Source organism: Copadichromis virginalis, linkage group LG7, assembly GCF_057382275.1.
Source record: "Copadichromis virginalis isolate Kocher_CV1m ecotype Utaka linkage group LG7, C_Virginalis_male_GT1.1, whole genome shotgun sequence".
Taxonomy (NCBI): domain Eukaryota; kingdom Metazoa; phylum Chordata; class Actinopteri; order Cichliformes; family Cichlidae; genus Copadichromis; species Copadichromis virginalis.
Window position 1 is genome coordinate 43,794,613 of NC_140624.1, and position 18,991 is coordinate 43,813,603.

An 18,991-nucleotide genomic window follows, 5' to 3' on the forward strand; every position below is an offset into this window, starting at 1 on the left:
CAGGCTGGGTCTTGTGTCAGAAGCTGCCTTTATATACATGCACCACAGACAAGCTTATGGCTGATTTTCATTGCCTGGGACTAAATAAGGTGCTTAAATCTAGAGCTAATCCTGTTCGTCTGAAATCCTTAACGTAATCTGGCTTTTACCTTCAAACCTGCCCAAGACTTACTATAAAAACAATTAGACCATTATGTAAGTGACTGGAAGAGCTGTAAAACAAGACACATGCTGCCAACAGATGGCAAGTGAAATGTGTCTGACTGTGTGCAAAATACAAGCAGTGGTTGATTTTTAAACTTAGAGATTTGATAATAGTAATGAAAATGCATGTCTGAAATCCAAACAATGAGGTCAATTGTTTGGATTGTTTTGTCCATTTTATTAAAACCAGGAATCTTTATTGGGAGTTTAATTAAAGGACAAAACGCCAGGCTACACAATGAAGACAGAGGGAGACTGTGTGACACCACATTGAAAAATTGAAAATTCCAAAATTTACTGGATTTTGATAAACCCAAAAAGGTATTTTATGAGGAAGCAGGTTAGTCTTTTCTTTTTAGTAGATAAAATAATGGCAAAAACAAAAGAGTTTGGGGTCAAAAAAGGGTCAAGAGGTCAAAAGTCAATTTCAGCAATGGAAAAGTGCTGTGTTAGCATAGTACAAATTCACCTGAGAAACTTCCGTGTCTGTTTAGGATGAGAAAACAAACAGGAAAGAATGAGTACATGCTCCCTTTTCCGACATGCATTTCTTGAAAAACAGCCATGCAGTAAGGAAATAAGCTCTATCTTAGATCCCACATGCAACATTTGTGTGTGAAGTGAGAGAAAAAGAACAACTTGGAGCTCAAACCACCAAAAAACCTATGTTTTTATCAGCTGCATAATAAAAACGTGGTCAGAAAACACTGATTTGAGATGTGAGCTGTATTCTGTTTTGCTTTGATACTTTGGCAAGTCTGGAAAGTGTTGTAAACAACTGAGATGCACTTCATTGATAAGCACAATTTAATGGACACTAGCTCAGGCCACCAGGCAGGAGAGGGTGAATAAAAGTAGACAATCTAGTTATGTCATCTTGTTTTGGCTGAACAATCAAGGTGTAATGCTCTTTAAAAAAGTCCAAAAATACTGATAGATGAGTAAAATAAGAAAATGTGCCCCACCTGTTAAAAAAAAATATATATTTTAAAGAATTTTCGTAATTTCAGAGAATTGGCCTCACAAGAGTACAAACTAAGCCCACAAGAACATACCGGACATCGCATTGTTATTCATAAACTTACACACAGACCCCTGTTTGTGATTTCTACTTTCCTGGATTGACCTTGGTCACCTGAGATTACTGCTGGCATTTTACATCATGTAATAATATCCACAGGTGTCTGTTTTAAAATTTACCTTAGTGTCTGTTTGTTTATATTCGACTTACTACTGTTACAAATCCTGTTTAATCCGATATCCGGTGAAAAATTAAGCAATCGGTGTAAACTAGTGCAGCTCCGAAAGTAAACAGCGTCTTCAGTGAGATGCTGCTATCCCTTCAACTGGTTTGCCTAGACCAGTCCTTGCTACAGAAGATGAGACTCCCTTTGATTTCCTGGCCTTATCACGGCAGGATCCCGACCAGATCTCATGTGTTCAACCTGCTGTTCCTTTAGCTGAGGTGAGGTTCTGTTTGGGTTTTTATTTTATGTAATGTTAAGGTAATGAGTAACTTGAATCTCTGTTTTTTTTCCGCACTTCCACACGGGGCGGCAGCTGAGCATTGGCAGTCCATGTGTGTCTTTGTTTCCTTCCTTTTTTGCCTTATTTATTTGAGAATAAAAGGAGTACCCTGAAAATAATTCTGCATTAGATGGCTGCTTTTCTTATTCTAACCGGATGAGCCCATGAAGCTGATTGCTTCAGCCCTGAACCTTCCTCCCTTCAAAACATGACAAGTCAGTCAAGACAGCAGCTCTATTTTCTCCACTGACTGGAGGAATACAGTTTAATCCTGCTTGTAAGAACAGAAATAGATCCCTGATAAAAATACGTACTCTACACCATCGTTAAATTCCTATGTGAAGAAATACAGTTAGTTCCCTTATAATACTGTTGTATTTTCATTTAACCTTGAAAAAATCTAAGCGTGGTATATGTGTATGTAAAGGTTATGAAACTGGCCACAGTAATTACTAACAGTTAAAAAAAAAAACTGGTGTCATTGTTTGACCTTCAACTACTTTAAATCTCAAGAATGATCTTCAGGTAATTTTTTTTTACACTTCTGTGAGCCTTTCTTTAGAGTGTGTAGGTCTTAGGCTTTAAGAGCTCTAACTAAAAATATGTTTTCTATCCTTAATGCAAGATGTTCTTTGTATAAATCTGAGGTTCCTTGTTTGAACAAAATGTTTTGATGTGACCGTAAATGGAAACAACATTTACAAATTGTGTTTATCAGTGGCTTTTTGGTCTGTGAGCCTTTCTTTAGAGTGTGTAGGTCTTAGGCTTTAAGAGCTCTAACTAAAAATATGTTTTCTATCCTTAATGCAAGATGTTCTTTGTATAAATCTGAGGTTCCTTGTTTGAACAAAATGTTTTGATGTGACCGTAAATGGAAACAACATGGTGGCAATCTGGTATCGGTCATTTTGCTAATTTGCTACGATATGTATCAAAGGCGAAAGCCCCAAAATGTAAAAAAAAAAAGTAAATTTTTTTTAAAGTACTGGCAGCTTTGTAAAAATACTTTCAGTAGCCTGCAAAAAAATACAAATAAAAAATAAAAATGCAAAAAAGTGGAATAAACCCAAATCACCAAGCCTCAAACAATGGATGGATGCTGTCAATGATATCTACAGTATGTAGTGGAAAGTTCACTTTTAGCCCAAGAGGAGAAATCTTTACGAGAAAATACACTTCTTTTTTTCAGTGAACTCATTATGAACAATCCAGATTCATAATTCATTGAGGCAGAGTTGTATTGACTGATGTGCCCCAATATGTATGCTTAATAAAGACTAATAAAAAAAAAGGAAACCCCCCAAAATAAAGAACAAAGTGAAAAGTATGGGGAAGTCTGTTAATCCTTTTCGGCAGCACATACTTTGTAACATATGCTTAGATAACCACTGCATGTGCCCACACAGAAGGAAAAATAGGAGACTTGCAGATCATGGATCACTCAACATCTTTCTAGCCTGCGTCTGTTGCCATCGTGTGGTGCATGGCAGGATTGCAATATAAGAAAGCTAATATGTGAGTAAATCTTTCAGTTTATTTTCATTTTTTCATGTACTAAACTAAAAGTCTACATCTTTGGTTTCATCTCTGTTATTGTAGAGTCTTTAGGTCACAATATAAAGCACATTGAGATGACTCTTGTTGTGATTTGGTGCTACATAAATACTATTGAATTGAACTGAATTGAATAGCTCGACAAATACTGAAATAGTAGTAACATTAATGACCATATGGCTTTTCATCCAGACCCATAATTAGGTAACATTTTCTATTACTTGGTTCATGATCAACACATGCAAAACAAATGACACTGACATCGGCTTTATATGTGCTTTGTTTTGCTAACAGTGCTAATGAAAAAATGTTCACATGCTAACAGAAGGTGAAAACAGTAGACATTACTATTCATTAGCATGTTGAACAATGTCATTGATTCAGTTCAATTTGTCTCTATTCAAATTAACAATTAGATTTATTTCAAGGAACTTTACATTATAAGCTGTTTTACTTGCTATGATTAGTGCTGTAGCATGCTGATTGCAGCTGTTAGCTTTAAGTGTTTGCTCAAGTACCGTATTAGAGACCACTGATTAGGCACAAGGAAACAAGTTTATCTGACCTAAAAAAGTTAAGAATAAACTTTGGGCTTTTACAAGAGGTCAGCTAAAAAGAACTAAATTCAGGATTTATCTGAAGTAAATTGGGACATACCTAAAAATAACACTGCTAGCTAATGTCTAAAAAATACTTGACCAAAACTAAACAAAGAATCATGGGAAACGACAAACAAGAACAACAAAAAAAACAGTTAGTGTAACAGTTACTTTTAACTTAACATTAATCAAATCCAAACCAACCACATACAGAACATCAAAACCAATGAATTAAATCAAGGTATTTTGACAAAACAATTCCATTCCACCCCTGTGATGTGGCAACACTTGGTATATTCCAATTACCACTTCCTGTATTTATAGGAGCTCCATCCACTTCATTCAGAATATACCACCAGAAGCATTAACAGAGCCAGAAAACAAAATTATATATGTGTAATTTAGCCAGACTAAAAACTAAGATGATTCAAATGCGTGTTCAAGTGTTTTTAGGTGACTTATACTATACTATTATACACTATAGTTGTGTGGCTGATAATGTGGCCGTCTCAGTACTTCACAGAGCTGCTAACATGGTGATGGTGGGACGCTTTAGTTTGCTGGTCACTGTGTAAGATTTAAGCATTCATTCATATTAGGTAAACTAAAGCACTAAGAAGAGGAAATATGCTGGTGCACAAGTGAGCATGCATAGTGAGGCTCAGGTGAGTGCGTACATGATTCCTGTGTAGATGATACATGGAGTAACACAACCGGTGCACATCATACACATCCTTATCAAACTAAATCAATAAACACCTCCTGACCCTATCATGAATGTGCACAGATACGCACTCACACAGACACACACAGTACCAGTAATCTATTGTAGTGGAAGGAGATTATGTATTTGACCTTTTGTTTAAGATGTTTATGAAACCTTATTATAGACAGGACCTCAGTGCACTGAATCAAAGGATTAATTTTCCCACAGAAGCACACAGCGTCTCATTTTCCATATGTGCATTACAGGTTTAAAGACTACATGAGGAGAAAGCCAGAGTTTGGGTGCTGACCTCATCAGGCAGCGTTTTAACTAAACAGAGCTTATAAAGAGGAGGTCGAGATTAATGAGGAACTAAAGAGCTTTCACAGGTAGACCTAGGAGAGAGAGACAGAGAGAGGGAGAGAGAGGCAGAACTGGCATACTGTAACTGAAAAATATAACATATACAGTAGACATGAAAAGCAAAGGGTGTGTATGTAATACAAATATATATCTTATAATTTTGTAGATTTTATAATCATTTAGATTTAATAATGCAACAAATTTTTCATTCACAGCAGTGCAGAAATATGGAGACAAATAATATTTTATTTACTGATTTTATGTTTCATTAACGTTTTCAGTAATCAGTCAGCTAATTAATTTGTTTTTTTCATATTTGTTTTTCTTACTAGTCATTTTTACTGTGGATCCATTGCTATATCAGCATTTACAAGTAAATTTACACATTTACAAATTGTGTTTATCAGTGGTGCACATCAATTTTGTATTAGCTAAATATTCCTAGTAAAATTGAGTAAAATTGTATTATTGTTATTATTTATATTTTGGACTAGCACAAAAGAGATAGAAAATATATTTATACTAATGATTATTAGTGGAGAATTTAAAAAATGTTAATAAAATAATAAAATTGCTATTTTAAACATCTGTATTGACCCAGAAATTTAAAAACAGGACCATCATTTCTATTTATTGGTTTCAGAGCCTTTAAACCTATATCTGTATATCTATAATGCTTATATATTTAAACAAATGTTTAAATGTTTAAAACACCTCAATAAAAAAAACAGTCTGAGACCAACGAAGAAGACTCGCTGTTTTTTCATTGGTTTTTAAGCTTTTTATTATATTCTCCCCTCAGAATTTTAAAGAAAAGTTATAGTTATTGTGTATTAAGTTATTGTGCCACGATGCTTAAATGCGTACATCAACAAAATCAGTAATTAACAGCAAAAAATGAGCCAAGTTGAATTTGTAGTGCAATGCCAGCAGAAAACCTAAAAAATAATTATTCCTTTAGGGACCTGACAGTATATATTTTACTTTTGTTTTGGACAAAAGCACAATGGTGTCTGGATCCTTTGGCCTACATATCCCTTACTACATGATCAGCTGATGAGTTTAGTGTAGGCAGATCCCCACTAACCTTCAGCACTATCTGCTGATGACAGAGGGATTGTTGGATTCAGCCCGCTGCCTTCTCCTCAGGGATCTCCCTTTCTCAGTCTGCTTATCCCACTAACAAGAGGGGATTATTTTTTTTATTTTTTTATACCTGCATTTGAATGTGTCCACTTCTGTTTCCCACCTTTGTGTGTAGTATCTGGGTAAGATTTCTTTCTTTCTTGGGGGGTAAAGTTTAGAAAGTTGTCACTATGCAAGTGTTTCCTTTCTTATTTTGTCTTCGATTTCTAGGTGGGGAAGTTGGAGGAGCAGTGTTGGACGTAGTGGGAGCTCGATCACTGAGCTGAAGAGGGAGAAGACAGGGACACTTGGAAGAGGACAAGGAAGAAGCAATCATGGGTGTACAAAAGGAAGACGTGGAAAAGTTCCTGAACGGGAATCCTGATTTTGCTAAGAAGTACTTTGCCAAGAAGATGAACACCTCCACCATATCGAAGGTTTCAGGACTCCCAGAGAAACAGATCGACTTCAGCCAGTTTCAAGAGCTCAGTCAGGTAAGTTACAGTTTTATTTTTTGTTTATTATTAATATTATTTTTGATCTTTAGTGATTTTTCTGTCCTTTTCAAGATCGAGGAAAGCAAAATCATGTATGACCTGATCAAAGACATGCAAGAGAACATCAACATGGAAAAGGTGGTTTTCAAGATCCTGAGAAGAGTCAGCGCACTCTTGCACGCCGACCGCTGCAGCTTGTTCATGTACCGCCAGCGCAATGGCGTGGGAGAGCTCGCCACACGACTCTTCAACGTGAGCAAAGACTCCGAGTTTGACGATTGCATTGTGCCACCAGACTCTGAGATCGTGTATCCGCTGGACATGGGAATAGTTGGCAATGTGGCTCTGACCAAGAAGTCAGTTAATGTGAAAAACGTCAAGGAGGTAAGGAGGAGGGAGGGCTAATTAATTAGAGGGAAAGCTTAGATGATGAAGGTGTGATTCATATTAGATCACCACCAGGTGACACACAGTGGCTAGAATTAAGAATTAAATCAGTTATAAATATATCACAATAACAGTTTTGATTTATATTCTCATTTATTCTCTCCAATGGAAGGTAAAGGTGGTGGCAAGTTACCCATGATCTGTTCAGTTCTGTTGGATAATCTCATTGGTTGCACATGAAAGAGGCAAGAATGTCAAGATTTGTTACAGTCTCTTTAAAATCAGCCTCTTTAAAATCAAACAGCAGGAGCTGCCGCTGCTCTTTTCCTCACAGAGTAACAACAAAGTAACATTTTTGCACGTTTGCTTTCGTAAATATTCACATATATTAGATATCATACCCTAAAGCCTCATGGTTATAGGGCGAGTAAAAGAAAAGCTAGTCACACACTACACTTGACCACCTGAAGGTGTAAATCCCCTTGTCAGACATAATCCATTTATTTTCAGATCCCATGAGGCTCTGCTCTAGCTGTGGATTAGACACCTCTGGCATTTAGTCAGCAGGAATCTAAAACAGATCATTTCACTTTGATAGCTTACTTTTATATCCCTGTATAAACCTTATATTGTTATTTACACTGTTATATTTTAAAGGAACAGTAGCGTGCATCATACGTTTTGTAGTTTCATAATTAAATTGAGTTGACAAACTAATAAAAATGTGGGATTTGTGGGCCATATCATGCGTTCTTACCTACACACTTACCTCTTATTATAGACTCTATTTATTCTCTAATAAATCTACTCTTGGCTCCTGCAGAACTCTGCTGTATAAAAGTTGTTCATTGTCTCTATGTCACCGTGTTAAGTTGGAGTATTTACTATAAGTGTACACACATTAACTGTAGTACATTGTAAAAGTCTTCTGTCTTCAAAACAATAATCTTAAATGAATTTTTCTAGCGATGTATTCGGCTTTCAGTAAGGCCTTATGAAAGCCTTTGCGGTGTTATATTAATAATGTTTTCTGGATGAGCAATTACATGTCTATGTGCTCTGAAGGCATCTTTCCTGCATTTTAGAACCAGCACTTCAGCTCATTTGTTGACGAGCTCACAGACTACGAGACCAGGAATATTCTGGCTACACCCATCCTCAACGGCAAAGACATGGTGGCAGTGGTCATGGCTGTGAACAAGACCACAGGACCACATTTCACTGCTGAAGATGAAGATGTGAGTCCAAACCACAAAAGCACACGTGCTTGAACCACTCACAGTTGAAACTAATGTGCACAATTCTGTAAACAATGTTTTTCTGCTTTAAGGTAAAGACAATCAGCTTTAGACAGTCAGTCAGCCTTAAGATTGTAATTAAAGATAATTAGTTTCTTATTACAACTGATAAGTATTGCATGAAATATGGGCAAGGTCAGTATGTTCTCTGTTTAAAAAAAGGCACAATAATAAATATAATAATAATAATAATGATGTGATGTTGCTGATTATATTTATAGTACATTATCTTCATCACCCCTCGACCTTCATTTACAGCATTTTTTTGTACCACAAATTTAATTCTGCCACTTATTTTTTATGTTATTTTGACCCCGTTTCCTCCATCCTCACAGCTTTTTTTGAAGTATATGAGAGTTGCCACTTTGAACTTGAAGATCTACTACCTGAGTTACCTCCACAGCTGTGAGACGCGTAAAGGACAGGTACAGCAATTTTAATGTGCTGTCTTTGATGTAGATACAGAAATATTACTGCAGTGTTACACTTGCACCATGTATTAACCTAATTTTCACCCTTCTTTAATGTATATTTTGCATGTTTTGTAGCTGCTGCTATGGTCAGCCAACAAGGTATTCGAAGAGCTGACAGACATCGAGCGACAGTTTCACAAAGCCTTGTACACAGTCCGAGCCTACCTCAACTGTGACCGCTACTCTGTTGGTTTACTAGACATGACGAAGGAAAAGGTGTGGCTTCTTTCTGTATCTTTGTGTGTGTTAAGCCGTATTTTTGTACCACCGTGAAGTTACTGACTCGTTCTCTGCTTCCAGGAGTTCTTTGACATCTGGCCAGTTTTGATGGGAGAGCAGGCACCTTACTCTGGCCCTGTAACCCCTGATGGCAGGGTATGTTCTTTTATTTTATTTATCTAACATTATTACCAGCACTGCCTTTGCTAGTAAATGTCTACACACTGCTTCCTCTTTCTTCCTGTTTTATTTTGATTTTAGGAGGTAATCTTCTACAAAGTGATTGATTATATTTTACACGGAAAGGAAGACATCAAAGTAATACCGTAAGTGGTTAGATGAAAAAATAAAAGAGATTAATAAAGTTTTAGTGAGAGATAACATCTGTTGATTTACTGCCTGTGTGTCTTATAGCAATCCTCCCGCAGATCACTGGGCTTTGAGTAGTGGCCTTCCCACTTATGTTGCTGAGAGCGGCTTTGTAAGTTTCTTTTTAATTACTTGCAGAAAGCTGTCAAACCAGTTTAACCTAATAAATATTTCCAAACTGATCAGGTTGTTCTCTTCCCTCTCGTAGATTTGTAACATTATGAATGCAGGCGCTGATGAGACGTTCAATTTTCAGGTAAGATATTGTAGACGTCACTGTGTAGAGAGGACGCTACTTTATTAAAAATAAACAGACAAAAAACAAGCAAAAAACAGTGCAGAGTACTTTCAGAGCAGTGGCAGTCACAGTGGTATCCGGGAACGCCCAGGGGTCTGTGACCCATAGCCAAGGTTTGTCGTAATTTTAAAACGTTAATATCTAAAACTTCAGTCGGGGTTTATCAAACCTGTGCTGCTTCTTCCTGGTTTATTATCCAGGTGACTAGTGGGCAAGAGGGATATCTGAATCAGTTATCATCTTTAAGTTATTCCAGGAACAAACTGGTTAAACAGAGAAAATATGCAGACAATCATACTAAGCTTGAATTTTTTTGAAAACACCAAAATGCATCATTAAACCAGACAGAATGATTTACTGGAAAATTAACATGATTAAAATGAAACCTGTTTCTTCATTATTATTAAGACCCCCTGAAGTATTTGGGCTACAATGTTTTAGATTGTAGTTACAGTTCTAAGCTTAAACAGGCCACGCAAGATGTTCTGCTTGTAAAAAAAGCTAAAGAACCTTTTGCATGTAGACATATGTTATGAGGTCTGCTTGTTTCTTGTGTGTTGCAGAAAGAGCCATTGGACAGCAGTGGCTGGACAATAAAAAATGTTCTCTCGCTGCCAATCGTCAACAAAAAGGAAGAGATAGTTGGCGTAGCCACGTTTTACAACAGAAAAGATGGAAAGCCTTTTGATGATCAGGATGAGCAGCTCATGGAGGTAACAGTAATCTTCACAAAATCATTTAGTGCAAATAAAGACAAATACAGTCCCACCAATGTAATCTGGGAAGATAAAGTGTCTATATCTGTTTTATGTTTATGTGTGGAGTCCACTGCCGACACTGTTTGTGGTGAAGGCTGTACGTGTAACATAGATGGCCATCTTCTGATGATTTTCCTGTTTCTCAGGCTTTGACTCAGTTCCTGGGATGGTCAGCGTTGAACACAGACACCTACGACAAGATGAATAAGCTTGAGAACCGCAAAGACATCGCTCAGGACATGGTGCTCTACCACGTCAAATGTCGAGATGATGAGATTCAGAACATCCTGGTTTGTCCTGTTTAAATGTGTTTTCTCTCCCAGCTGTTAACTGACTGTAAACATTAGAGTATTTAGATGAATGACAATAGAAAAGGTTTCCAGCCTCATTTGAACTCCCACCTCACCAAAAGACATTGCAAACCATCCAAAAAGAACCAAAAAAAGCTTTTCTTTTTTGACAAGATTCACTAATTTTTCTCTTTGTAGGAGACCAAACTAACACTTGCCATCTTTGTACTTGGCGTTGTTGCCTCAGTTTAAACCTATAACATCAATGGTTTTTGTAATTTCTCCCAGTACACCAGAGAGCTCTATGACTGTGAACCCAGAGACTGTGAAGAGGACGAGCTCCTAGCTATCCTGGTATGTCCAACATGCGTATTCTGATGTCCAGCACATGAATTTGTCCCTCAATTTGGCATATGTTACCAGAAAAGTTTGACATTTTCCATATATGTCTCTTTTTCATTCATTTCCCTCACAGAAAAAAGACCTTCCTCCACTAATTAAGAAGTTTGAGATCTATGAGTTCCGCTTTTCAGATTTTAATTGCACAGAGATGGAGTTGGTGAAGTGCGGGATCCAGATGTACTATGAAGTCGGTGTGGTCAAGAAGTTCCAGATTCCACAAGAGGTAATGCAGATAAACACAAGTGTGCATCTTTATCTTCAGTTTGTGAACAGCCTTTTGGAGCTGTGTCGTTTTTAAATAGATTTAATGATTTGCTGCTCTCCTCTCAGGTGCTGGTTCGATTCATGTATTCAGTCAGCAAAGGGTACAGAAGAATCACCTACCACAACTGGCGTCACGGCTTTAATGTTGGACAGACGATGTTTACGCTACTGACGGTATTTCTTTAATTTTATTAACCTCCATTTACCTCAGCTTAAATGTATATCTTTATACACAGCAGGGCAATATCTTGTGTGTCTCTGTGTGCTCAGACAGGAATGCTGAAGCGATACTACACTGACTTGGAGGTAATGGCGATGATAACCGCAGGATTCCTTCACGATATTGATCACAGAGGGACAAATAACTTGTACCAGGTCAAGTAAGTGCTTATGGGAACTTTTTGATTTCTCACAACAAAATAAAGAAAACTGCTTAAGGTTTGCAGCATTATATAGCATTTAGCAATATATTGTACAGTACCTTGTGCAATATAATTACAATACCTTGTAATCCGAGTAAAGAGATTCTCCTCTTTCTGAAACAGTTTGAATTTTGTCTCTAACACAAACAATTACAGAGTTATGGTCATTTAAAGAGTGCTTGTAAAGTGGGCCTGCTGGCAGGTCGATGATAAAAAGAAAAGTTAAGGAAGGAATTTTTGACATAGTCACTATATTAGGTTTATTTTGAAAGGGGGAAATGATGAGGTAAATTCTCATTTACTTTCCAGCAACGTGTTCTATAAAGTAATTAGCAACATGCCCTAAAAAGGAAAAAAACTACTGGCCGTTTAGCTTCGATGCTACTCTGCTGCATGTGCTGCAGATGTCACTGAAATGGCTGCAAATGGTGAAATCTAAGGCACAAATCAAGTAATTACACGATTTCTGAATTATGCCAAGCAATCAGCTTGTAAACAGAAACAGTGAGTCGTCATTGTTCTGTTCATTTGATGAACCATAGCTACACATATACACACACAGGATATAGTGATCCACAGTCATTACTACAGTGATTATGCATTCGCTTGTAGTTCAGAATGAGCATTAGATCATCTTAAAAGTTCACCTGCACATTTTAACCTTTCAGGAGATCTTTTGAAAACAAAAGGGGAAAAATGTGGTAATAAACTGAATGATGTTTTAAAAAGCCTGTAAATTCTTTTAAAATCTTTCATATATAGTAACTATTATGATAACCGACTTCAGTCCCATTTGAAATCTTGCTGGTATCTGAGGATTTTTATTTTCATTCAACAGATCTGGTAATCCTCTGGCCAAGTTACACGGCTCTTCCATTTTGGAACGGCACCATCTAGAGTTTGGAAAGTTCCTCTTGGCTGACGAGGTGAGTAACAAGACGCTAACGAGAGATTAGCTTAGGTTACTTGTATTCTTTATTCGGTCACTAATGACATTTCTTTGCTCCTCTCCTATGCAGACACTGAATATCTATCAGAACCTTAACAGGCGACAGGTTGACCACGTGATCCATCTCATGGACATCGCCATCATCGCCACTGACCTGGCTCTTTATTTCAAGTCAGTACTACTTTTCATTTGCCTGCCCTTGCTCCCTGACGATAAATGTCTTATTTTTCTAATGTTTTTACTGTCAAACTACATTAAAAAGTAGACAAACAGTAAGTAAATGATTCTTCTCCTTGCACCTTTCTAGGAAGAGAACCATGTTCCAAAAGATTGTGGACCTCTCACATACGTATGAGGATGAAAAGAAATGGGTCGACTTCATGTCACTAGAAACAACCAGAAAAGAGATTGTCATGTGAGTGCAGCTAACATGCACAGTGTTACTTGCTCCTGCACATTTCTCTGAGGCTGCAAACTGTTTTCTGTTTCAGGGCCATGATGATGACCGCATGTGACCTGTCCGCAATCACAAAGCCTTGGGAAGTTCAGAGCAAGGTGAGAAGCACAGAAATTATTGGTGTTGATAGTAAGCTGAGTCACAAATGAGTAAATAATGATTTTTGCATTATTTAAGAGCATAACCACGTTTGTATGTCTTCCAGGTCGCCTTGTCTGTGGCAGCAGAGTTTTGGGAACAGGGTGACTTGGAGAGGACTGTACTGGAGCAGCAACCCATTGTGAGTTTATTTACTGCTGGAGTGTATTTGTGCTCATAAAAATAGACTTATTTGTTTCACATTTAAATGTATAATTATTCATTTGTTGTTGTTTTTTTCATGATACTGCCAGCTAGATACAATGTCCAGCACTATATTTCCTAGCTTATTACAGATGTGTAAAGGGCAGAATAAAGTTGTAGTGTCTCTTCAGCAGCCCACACACGTCACTTTAGGGATCGCACTCATTATGTAGCTGAGCAGAAACCCACCTGAGGAAAGGTGAACTACTCGTACAGAGGCAAAGGACGTCATAAGACAAGTTTCAAGTAAAAAAATAAAGCTTTTTCAGACAAAGTGAAGTGACTGGGGGCGATCGTGGCTCAAGAGTTGGCAGTTCGTCTTCTAATCGGAAGGTTGCCAGCTCGAGCCCCGGCTCCGACAGTCTCCATCGTTGTGTCCTTGGGCAAGACACTTCACCCGTTGCCTACTGGTGGTGGTCAGAGGGCCCGGTGGCGCCTGTGTCCGGCAGCCTCGCCTCTGTCAGTGCGTCCCAGGGTGGCTGTGGCTACAATGTAGCTTTCCATCACCAGTGTGTGAATGTGTGTGACTGGGTGGTTGACTGAATGTGTAAAGCGCTTTGGGGTCTTTAGGGACTAAGTAAAGCGCTATACAAATACAGGCCGTTTTTACTATTTTAAAGTAAAAATGTAACCATGTGTGGAAGTGTGTGTGATTAGCTACAGACTTGCACTGATTTCATTAATTATATGACAGTTCTGACTGCGCTAAATGTTTGTCCCTCCCACCAGCCCATGATGGACAGGAACAAGTCAGCTGAGCTTCCAAAGCTTCAGTGTGGTTTCATTGACTTTGTCTGCACGTTTGTCTACAAGGTAATAATGATTATTACATTCTTGCTCACCGAATATGTGCACTGCATGGCTCCTGTCACTGTTTCTGTGCAAAAACTAGGTTAGTCTGAACACATTTAAACCACTGGGTCAATTCTTCTTCTTATTGTTATTTTTTTTTATTATGTATTTGTGTTTTCAATGGAGCATCACCATCTCCTGTACAGCTCCCCTCTTCTGTGCTGCTCCATGCTAATTTTTCATTTCTTCTTTGCATCTTATCTTTAAGGAGTTTTCTCGCTTCCACCCACAAATCCAGCCCATGCTGGATGGCATCTTAAACAACAGGAAGGAGTGGAATGCCAAAAAGGAAGAGTACGAGGCTAAGCTCAAAGCCATCGAAGAAGAAAAAGCTGCTAAAGAGGCAGCGGCAGCCAGCAAAGGTAGGGTGTGTCTTTACAATAATCAGAACCCTACAAGGAACTGTTAAAAAGGTTGTTGACTCAGAGAGGCAGAGCACTGAACCCAAACAGGTGGAACAATGTAAAGTGCAAAAATAAAAGAAATGCAATGATTTGAAAGTTATTAAGTAATCTGAAGGTAGCACAGAGACAACCTAAAAAAACAAACAACAACAACAAAAAACCCCACTTTTAAATCGATACCAATTAGCCCAGTTTGGTGTCTGGACTGTTTAATACATGCAGAATTCAATGGATAGCTGAATATGCTGTGCCCAAACCTTCAAATATCATTCAGCATTAATGGGGCCTTCATAGAAGGGCAAGTTACTCACATCATGTGCACTAATCCATCTCTACACCGTTGAGCTGCATGCTGATAGTAAGCCAGGTTGAATCCTCCGTCTTTAGTGTGGAGGATTCAACATTTAAAAAAAAAAAAAAAAAACAAGAAATAATGTCAGTTTTCTACTTTTTTTCCACCTCAGTTCATCTTGAATGGGTTCAGGCCCAGAGGAGGTGATAGTGCTTTTAATTTGCTTCACATCTGAAACACCAAACCTCTCTGAGGTCTCTTTTTCTACCTAACTATGTCATTGACTTGTCATGAAACTTTCCACCAGGTTTTCAGCCTTTCTTTGGTCTAACACCAATATTTTTGAACAGTGTTGTGTCTATTTTTAGTTAAATATCTCGTTTGGATTGTAGAATGGGTTCATATATTAAAATTAGCCACAACACAAGTGATCATTTGGTTTCTAGTGCTTTAATTGTATACTTACCCTTTTGTTGAATATTTAATTGTTTAACAGCGGCTGCAAACAACCCCAGTGGTGGGTCTGGCTCCAAGACCTGCTCTGTGTGCTAATCAGCCAAAGAACTGCTGACATTCCTGGGGTCTACGAAGACACTCATGACAGACTGAGTCTCACCCCAGCAGAAACAAACAAAAGAAAAAGTCAGGGAGACGGATATATGAATGCACAGCCCTGTAGTAACTCTTCAGAAAAGGGGGTCCAGTCGGAAAAGGAAAAACCTGAACACGGCGAGATCTCCACCAAGAAGAGCAAAGCTTTATTTTTAAGAGGCCAGGTGAGCCAAAAATTAATTCGGATCAAGGAAAGACTGACCACATTTTGAAAAAAGGAAAAAAATCCTGCGATTACATTTGAGGCAAAATTGCTGCTTCCTGTCTTAAAATAATTGTACTTTTATGAATCAAGACTGAAGATGATTTTTGCATCTCGTGTTCCTCTGATCTTAAAAAAGTTTGCTTATCTTTAAAGGATTTGTGTTAGTGACAATGTGTGAATGTGTGTGTGCTTGTTGTGTGTTTCTCATATGTACAACTTTTTTATTTTTTCCCCAATTCTTCCAAGTATTTATTTACATGGCAAACATCTCAGGAGGACACAGCCTACATCTGTGTAGTAAACAATAATCCTGTACAGAAAGGGAGTGCAGTGCTTTTTTTTAAATGCTCGGGCCTCTTTAGATTATTTAAAATGTTTGGGCTTTTAATTTTCCATATATTTACTATTATAGTACTTTAGTTTTCACAGAACATAGAGTTATTGTTTAATCATATTCAAAAGTAATCCACTGTTGACTACTTCCAGTCACTATTTACAAATGAGAGTCTGTTTACTTTGTCTGCAGAGAGCCAAAGGTAAATGTTCGGTCGTGCTACAGGAACAGCTTTTAAAAAGAGTTTTACAGTGAACACTTATGAGTTCACAGTCAGCAAAAGTCTGTAGATGCTTATTCATGATGCCTTTATATTGTAAATATACAGTATGTGGTCTATGAGTGTGAGACGGTAGCCTCGGATATGTATTTTCCAAATATAGAATTATAAATGTCTTATTAAATAAGAGCGGGAAATCAGGTGGTCACACATAAAACTGATTTATTTGGTTGATTTTGTCTGAGATTTAATTAATTTTGCTCTGTTCATATCTGCTACAACATGAGCACAATCAAATACTGGGATCAGAAAGTTTACTCAAACTGCTTTAGAGGGAGTTGTACTACATCAATCCCTGATTGAAAGCTTCTCCCTGCACTGGACTCCTCCCAAATAGGACGAGGAGTCAGTCAGAGCTCACCTGCTCAGCATCAGGAAGAGTAACCATAATGACAAACAACCATGTGGCTTATGTGAAAGGATACAAAAGGAAAAGCAAGAACAAGCAAACGCCACACGACTGGTCAGGTTTCGAGACCCAAACCCAGGACTGTTGTGCTGCGAGGCAGCAGCACTAATCGCTGAGCCATCAGGCTATTCTTATAACAATCCCTGAGTGCAGGCCTCGAAGGCAACAAGGACACAGAGCTGTTTGAGACAGCATGAAGAAGCAACTGAGCTTTGTGTATAGACTTGTACATACCATCGCCCTTCCTGTAAATATAAAGATGCAAATATTTTTCTAGTTTGATGCTAGAGGGCCTTACCTTATTATTTATAAAGCACTAGAAAAAGAGTCATAAAGCTGAATAACAAATGCATTGTGCTAGCTTCAATTTACAAATATTTAAAGTGTTCCAGATATGGCACTGCTATGATAAAAATGCCTGTGTGATAACATTAGGTCCCAAATCAATTTAAATGTGCTTTGGATGTACCGTGGATGTTTTTTTAATAGACTTAAATTACTTTTTGGTCAGCATTTCAAAGCTTGCCTCCTCATGTGCTCCAAATGTACAATGATGACCCCAATAAAAGCAAGTGTATTTTTAACCGAGTGGATTTATTTCCTGTGATGGTGAAACTTACCAAGAGCCAACATTATTGTTGGAATCTGGTCATTTATTCATCTTCCCCTCATCCCGAATGCAGGGGTCAGTTAAGGCGCGTCCTGGCCTTAACTGACCCCCAGCCATTATGATTATAATGCAAGAACATGTTCTATATAATGCTATAATGCAATATGGAGTTCATTATGAAGGTTACAATATTACACAACCCACAAGAGTATTGAGGGATCGCTTCTGTCCACACTGCACTTTCTACTACTGGTCCCTGACCCCAATCCTAGGATTGCTGCTAAACTAGGCCAGGATTACAACCACGCTCCTCCTCCAGACTCAATTCCCACTGAAGGACAGGTGTACACACAAACACAGACTAGCTCGAGTCACGAAATGTGCATGTGTGTTTGTCAAACACAACTAGAAGGTTCAAAAGGCTTAGTTCAAAATAAGAAGTGACGACTAATACGAGGCAAATTCAAAAAAAGAAAAAAAAGTAAAGGACACTTTATTGATTACATTGGAAATATTTATTGTTCAGCAACATAAGTCAGGAAATGGTTCATTTGAGGATGGTGTCAGAATTTGCTGCAGAGACAGAAAAAGAATGAGGAAACATGAATATGTTGGCATTAAAACAAACAAACCGAATTTTATGTAACAGACAAACAAAGGCTGTGTGTGATTCTGCGTTACCTTCAGAGAGTTGTTTGTAGATGCGTTCCTGCTCCTCTCTGGCCTTCTTCTCCGCTTCCTCAACCCTCCTCTCCTCCTCAGCAATGGGCTTCAGGTAATCTTAACAAAAATTACAGAGCCCATCACTAAGCATTCTTAGAAATCACAGTGGTATTCTTAAGACACATTACATAAGTGTATCTGAGCATAGATAGCCCTCATTTTCTAAGACTTTTGTGACTTCATAAATCCATCCTTTAGTTCCCCCTCCCCATGTGCTAAAGACATCTTCATGGAAATTAAGGGTGCCCTAAAGTACAAATAATCCTTGCAAGCACATATCCCTTCCTCTGTGACATAAATTTATTAATAAGCAACTCCTGGAGTTAGTAGTAGTTTTCGCAACTGTTTTTCCTTCTGTCATACTAGTCTGTGTCTAATTATGTGTGCCTTCTTACATGCTTCATTCTTAATATAATTTTAGTAATTCAAGAATTAAGGCGGCAACGTCCTGAAGCTTTATGACTTTCAAAAGATAAAGAGTTAAATGACTAAAGCAGATAAAATTATCTTAGAATAAAAAGAAAGCTTTCTATGAAAACTTTACTTTGAAGAAAATGTATGTGTTTTAAAAGACCCTGGAAATTTTAGCTAACAAAAGCAAAGTGGCTAAACTACAAGCATGAAGTCTCGGTGTTAGCAAAGGAGCTCAAAGCAGCTATGAGCTATGAGCAGCTATGAAACAGAGAAAAACAAATCTGTTGCACCTGCTTTTGAGCAACACCTAATCAGTTGTTTCAGTAAGAGAAGATCCTAGAAATCAGAATCAA

General features: G+C 37.8%; 1 protein-coding gene across 1 annotated transcript; it reads left to right on the forward strand.

The window, feature by feature from the left end:
- The first annotated feature begins 6,326 nt into the window (after positions 1-6,326).
- pde6b (phosphodiesterase 6B, cGMP-specific, rod, beta) lies at positions 6,327-17,446 on the forward strand. Its single transcript, XM_085463549.1, has 23 exons — positions 6,327-6,572; positions 6,648-6,959; positions 8,048-8,200; positions 8,596-8,685; positions 8,809-8,949; positions 9,034-9,108; positions 9,214-9,278; positions 9,367-9,433; positions 9,530-9,577; positions 10,183-10,332; positions 10,524-10,667; positions 10,956-11,021; positions 11,143-11,292; positions 11,400-11,507; positions 11,604-11,713; positions 12,594-12,681; positions 12,775-12,875; positions 13,012-13,119; positions 13,196-13,259; positions 13,367-13,441; positions 14,233-14,316; positions 14,564-14,717; positions 15,548-17,446. Exons 1-23 carry the CDS (start codon positions 6,414-6,416, stop codon positions 15,601-15,603), a joined length of 2,568 nt encoding a protein of 855 aa, XP_085319675.1. The 5' UTR covers positions 6,327-6,413; the 3' UTR covers positions 15,604-17,446.
- The last annotated feature ends 1,545 nt before the right edge of the window (positions 17,447-18,991 follow it).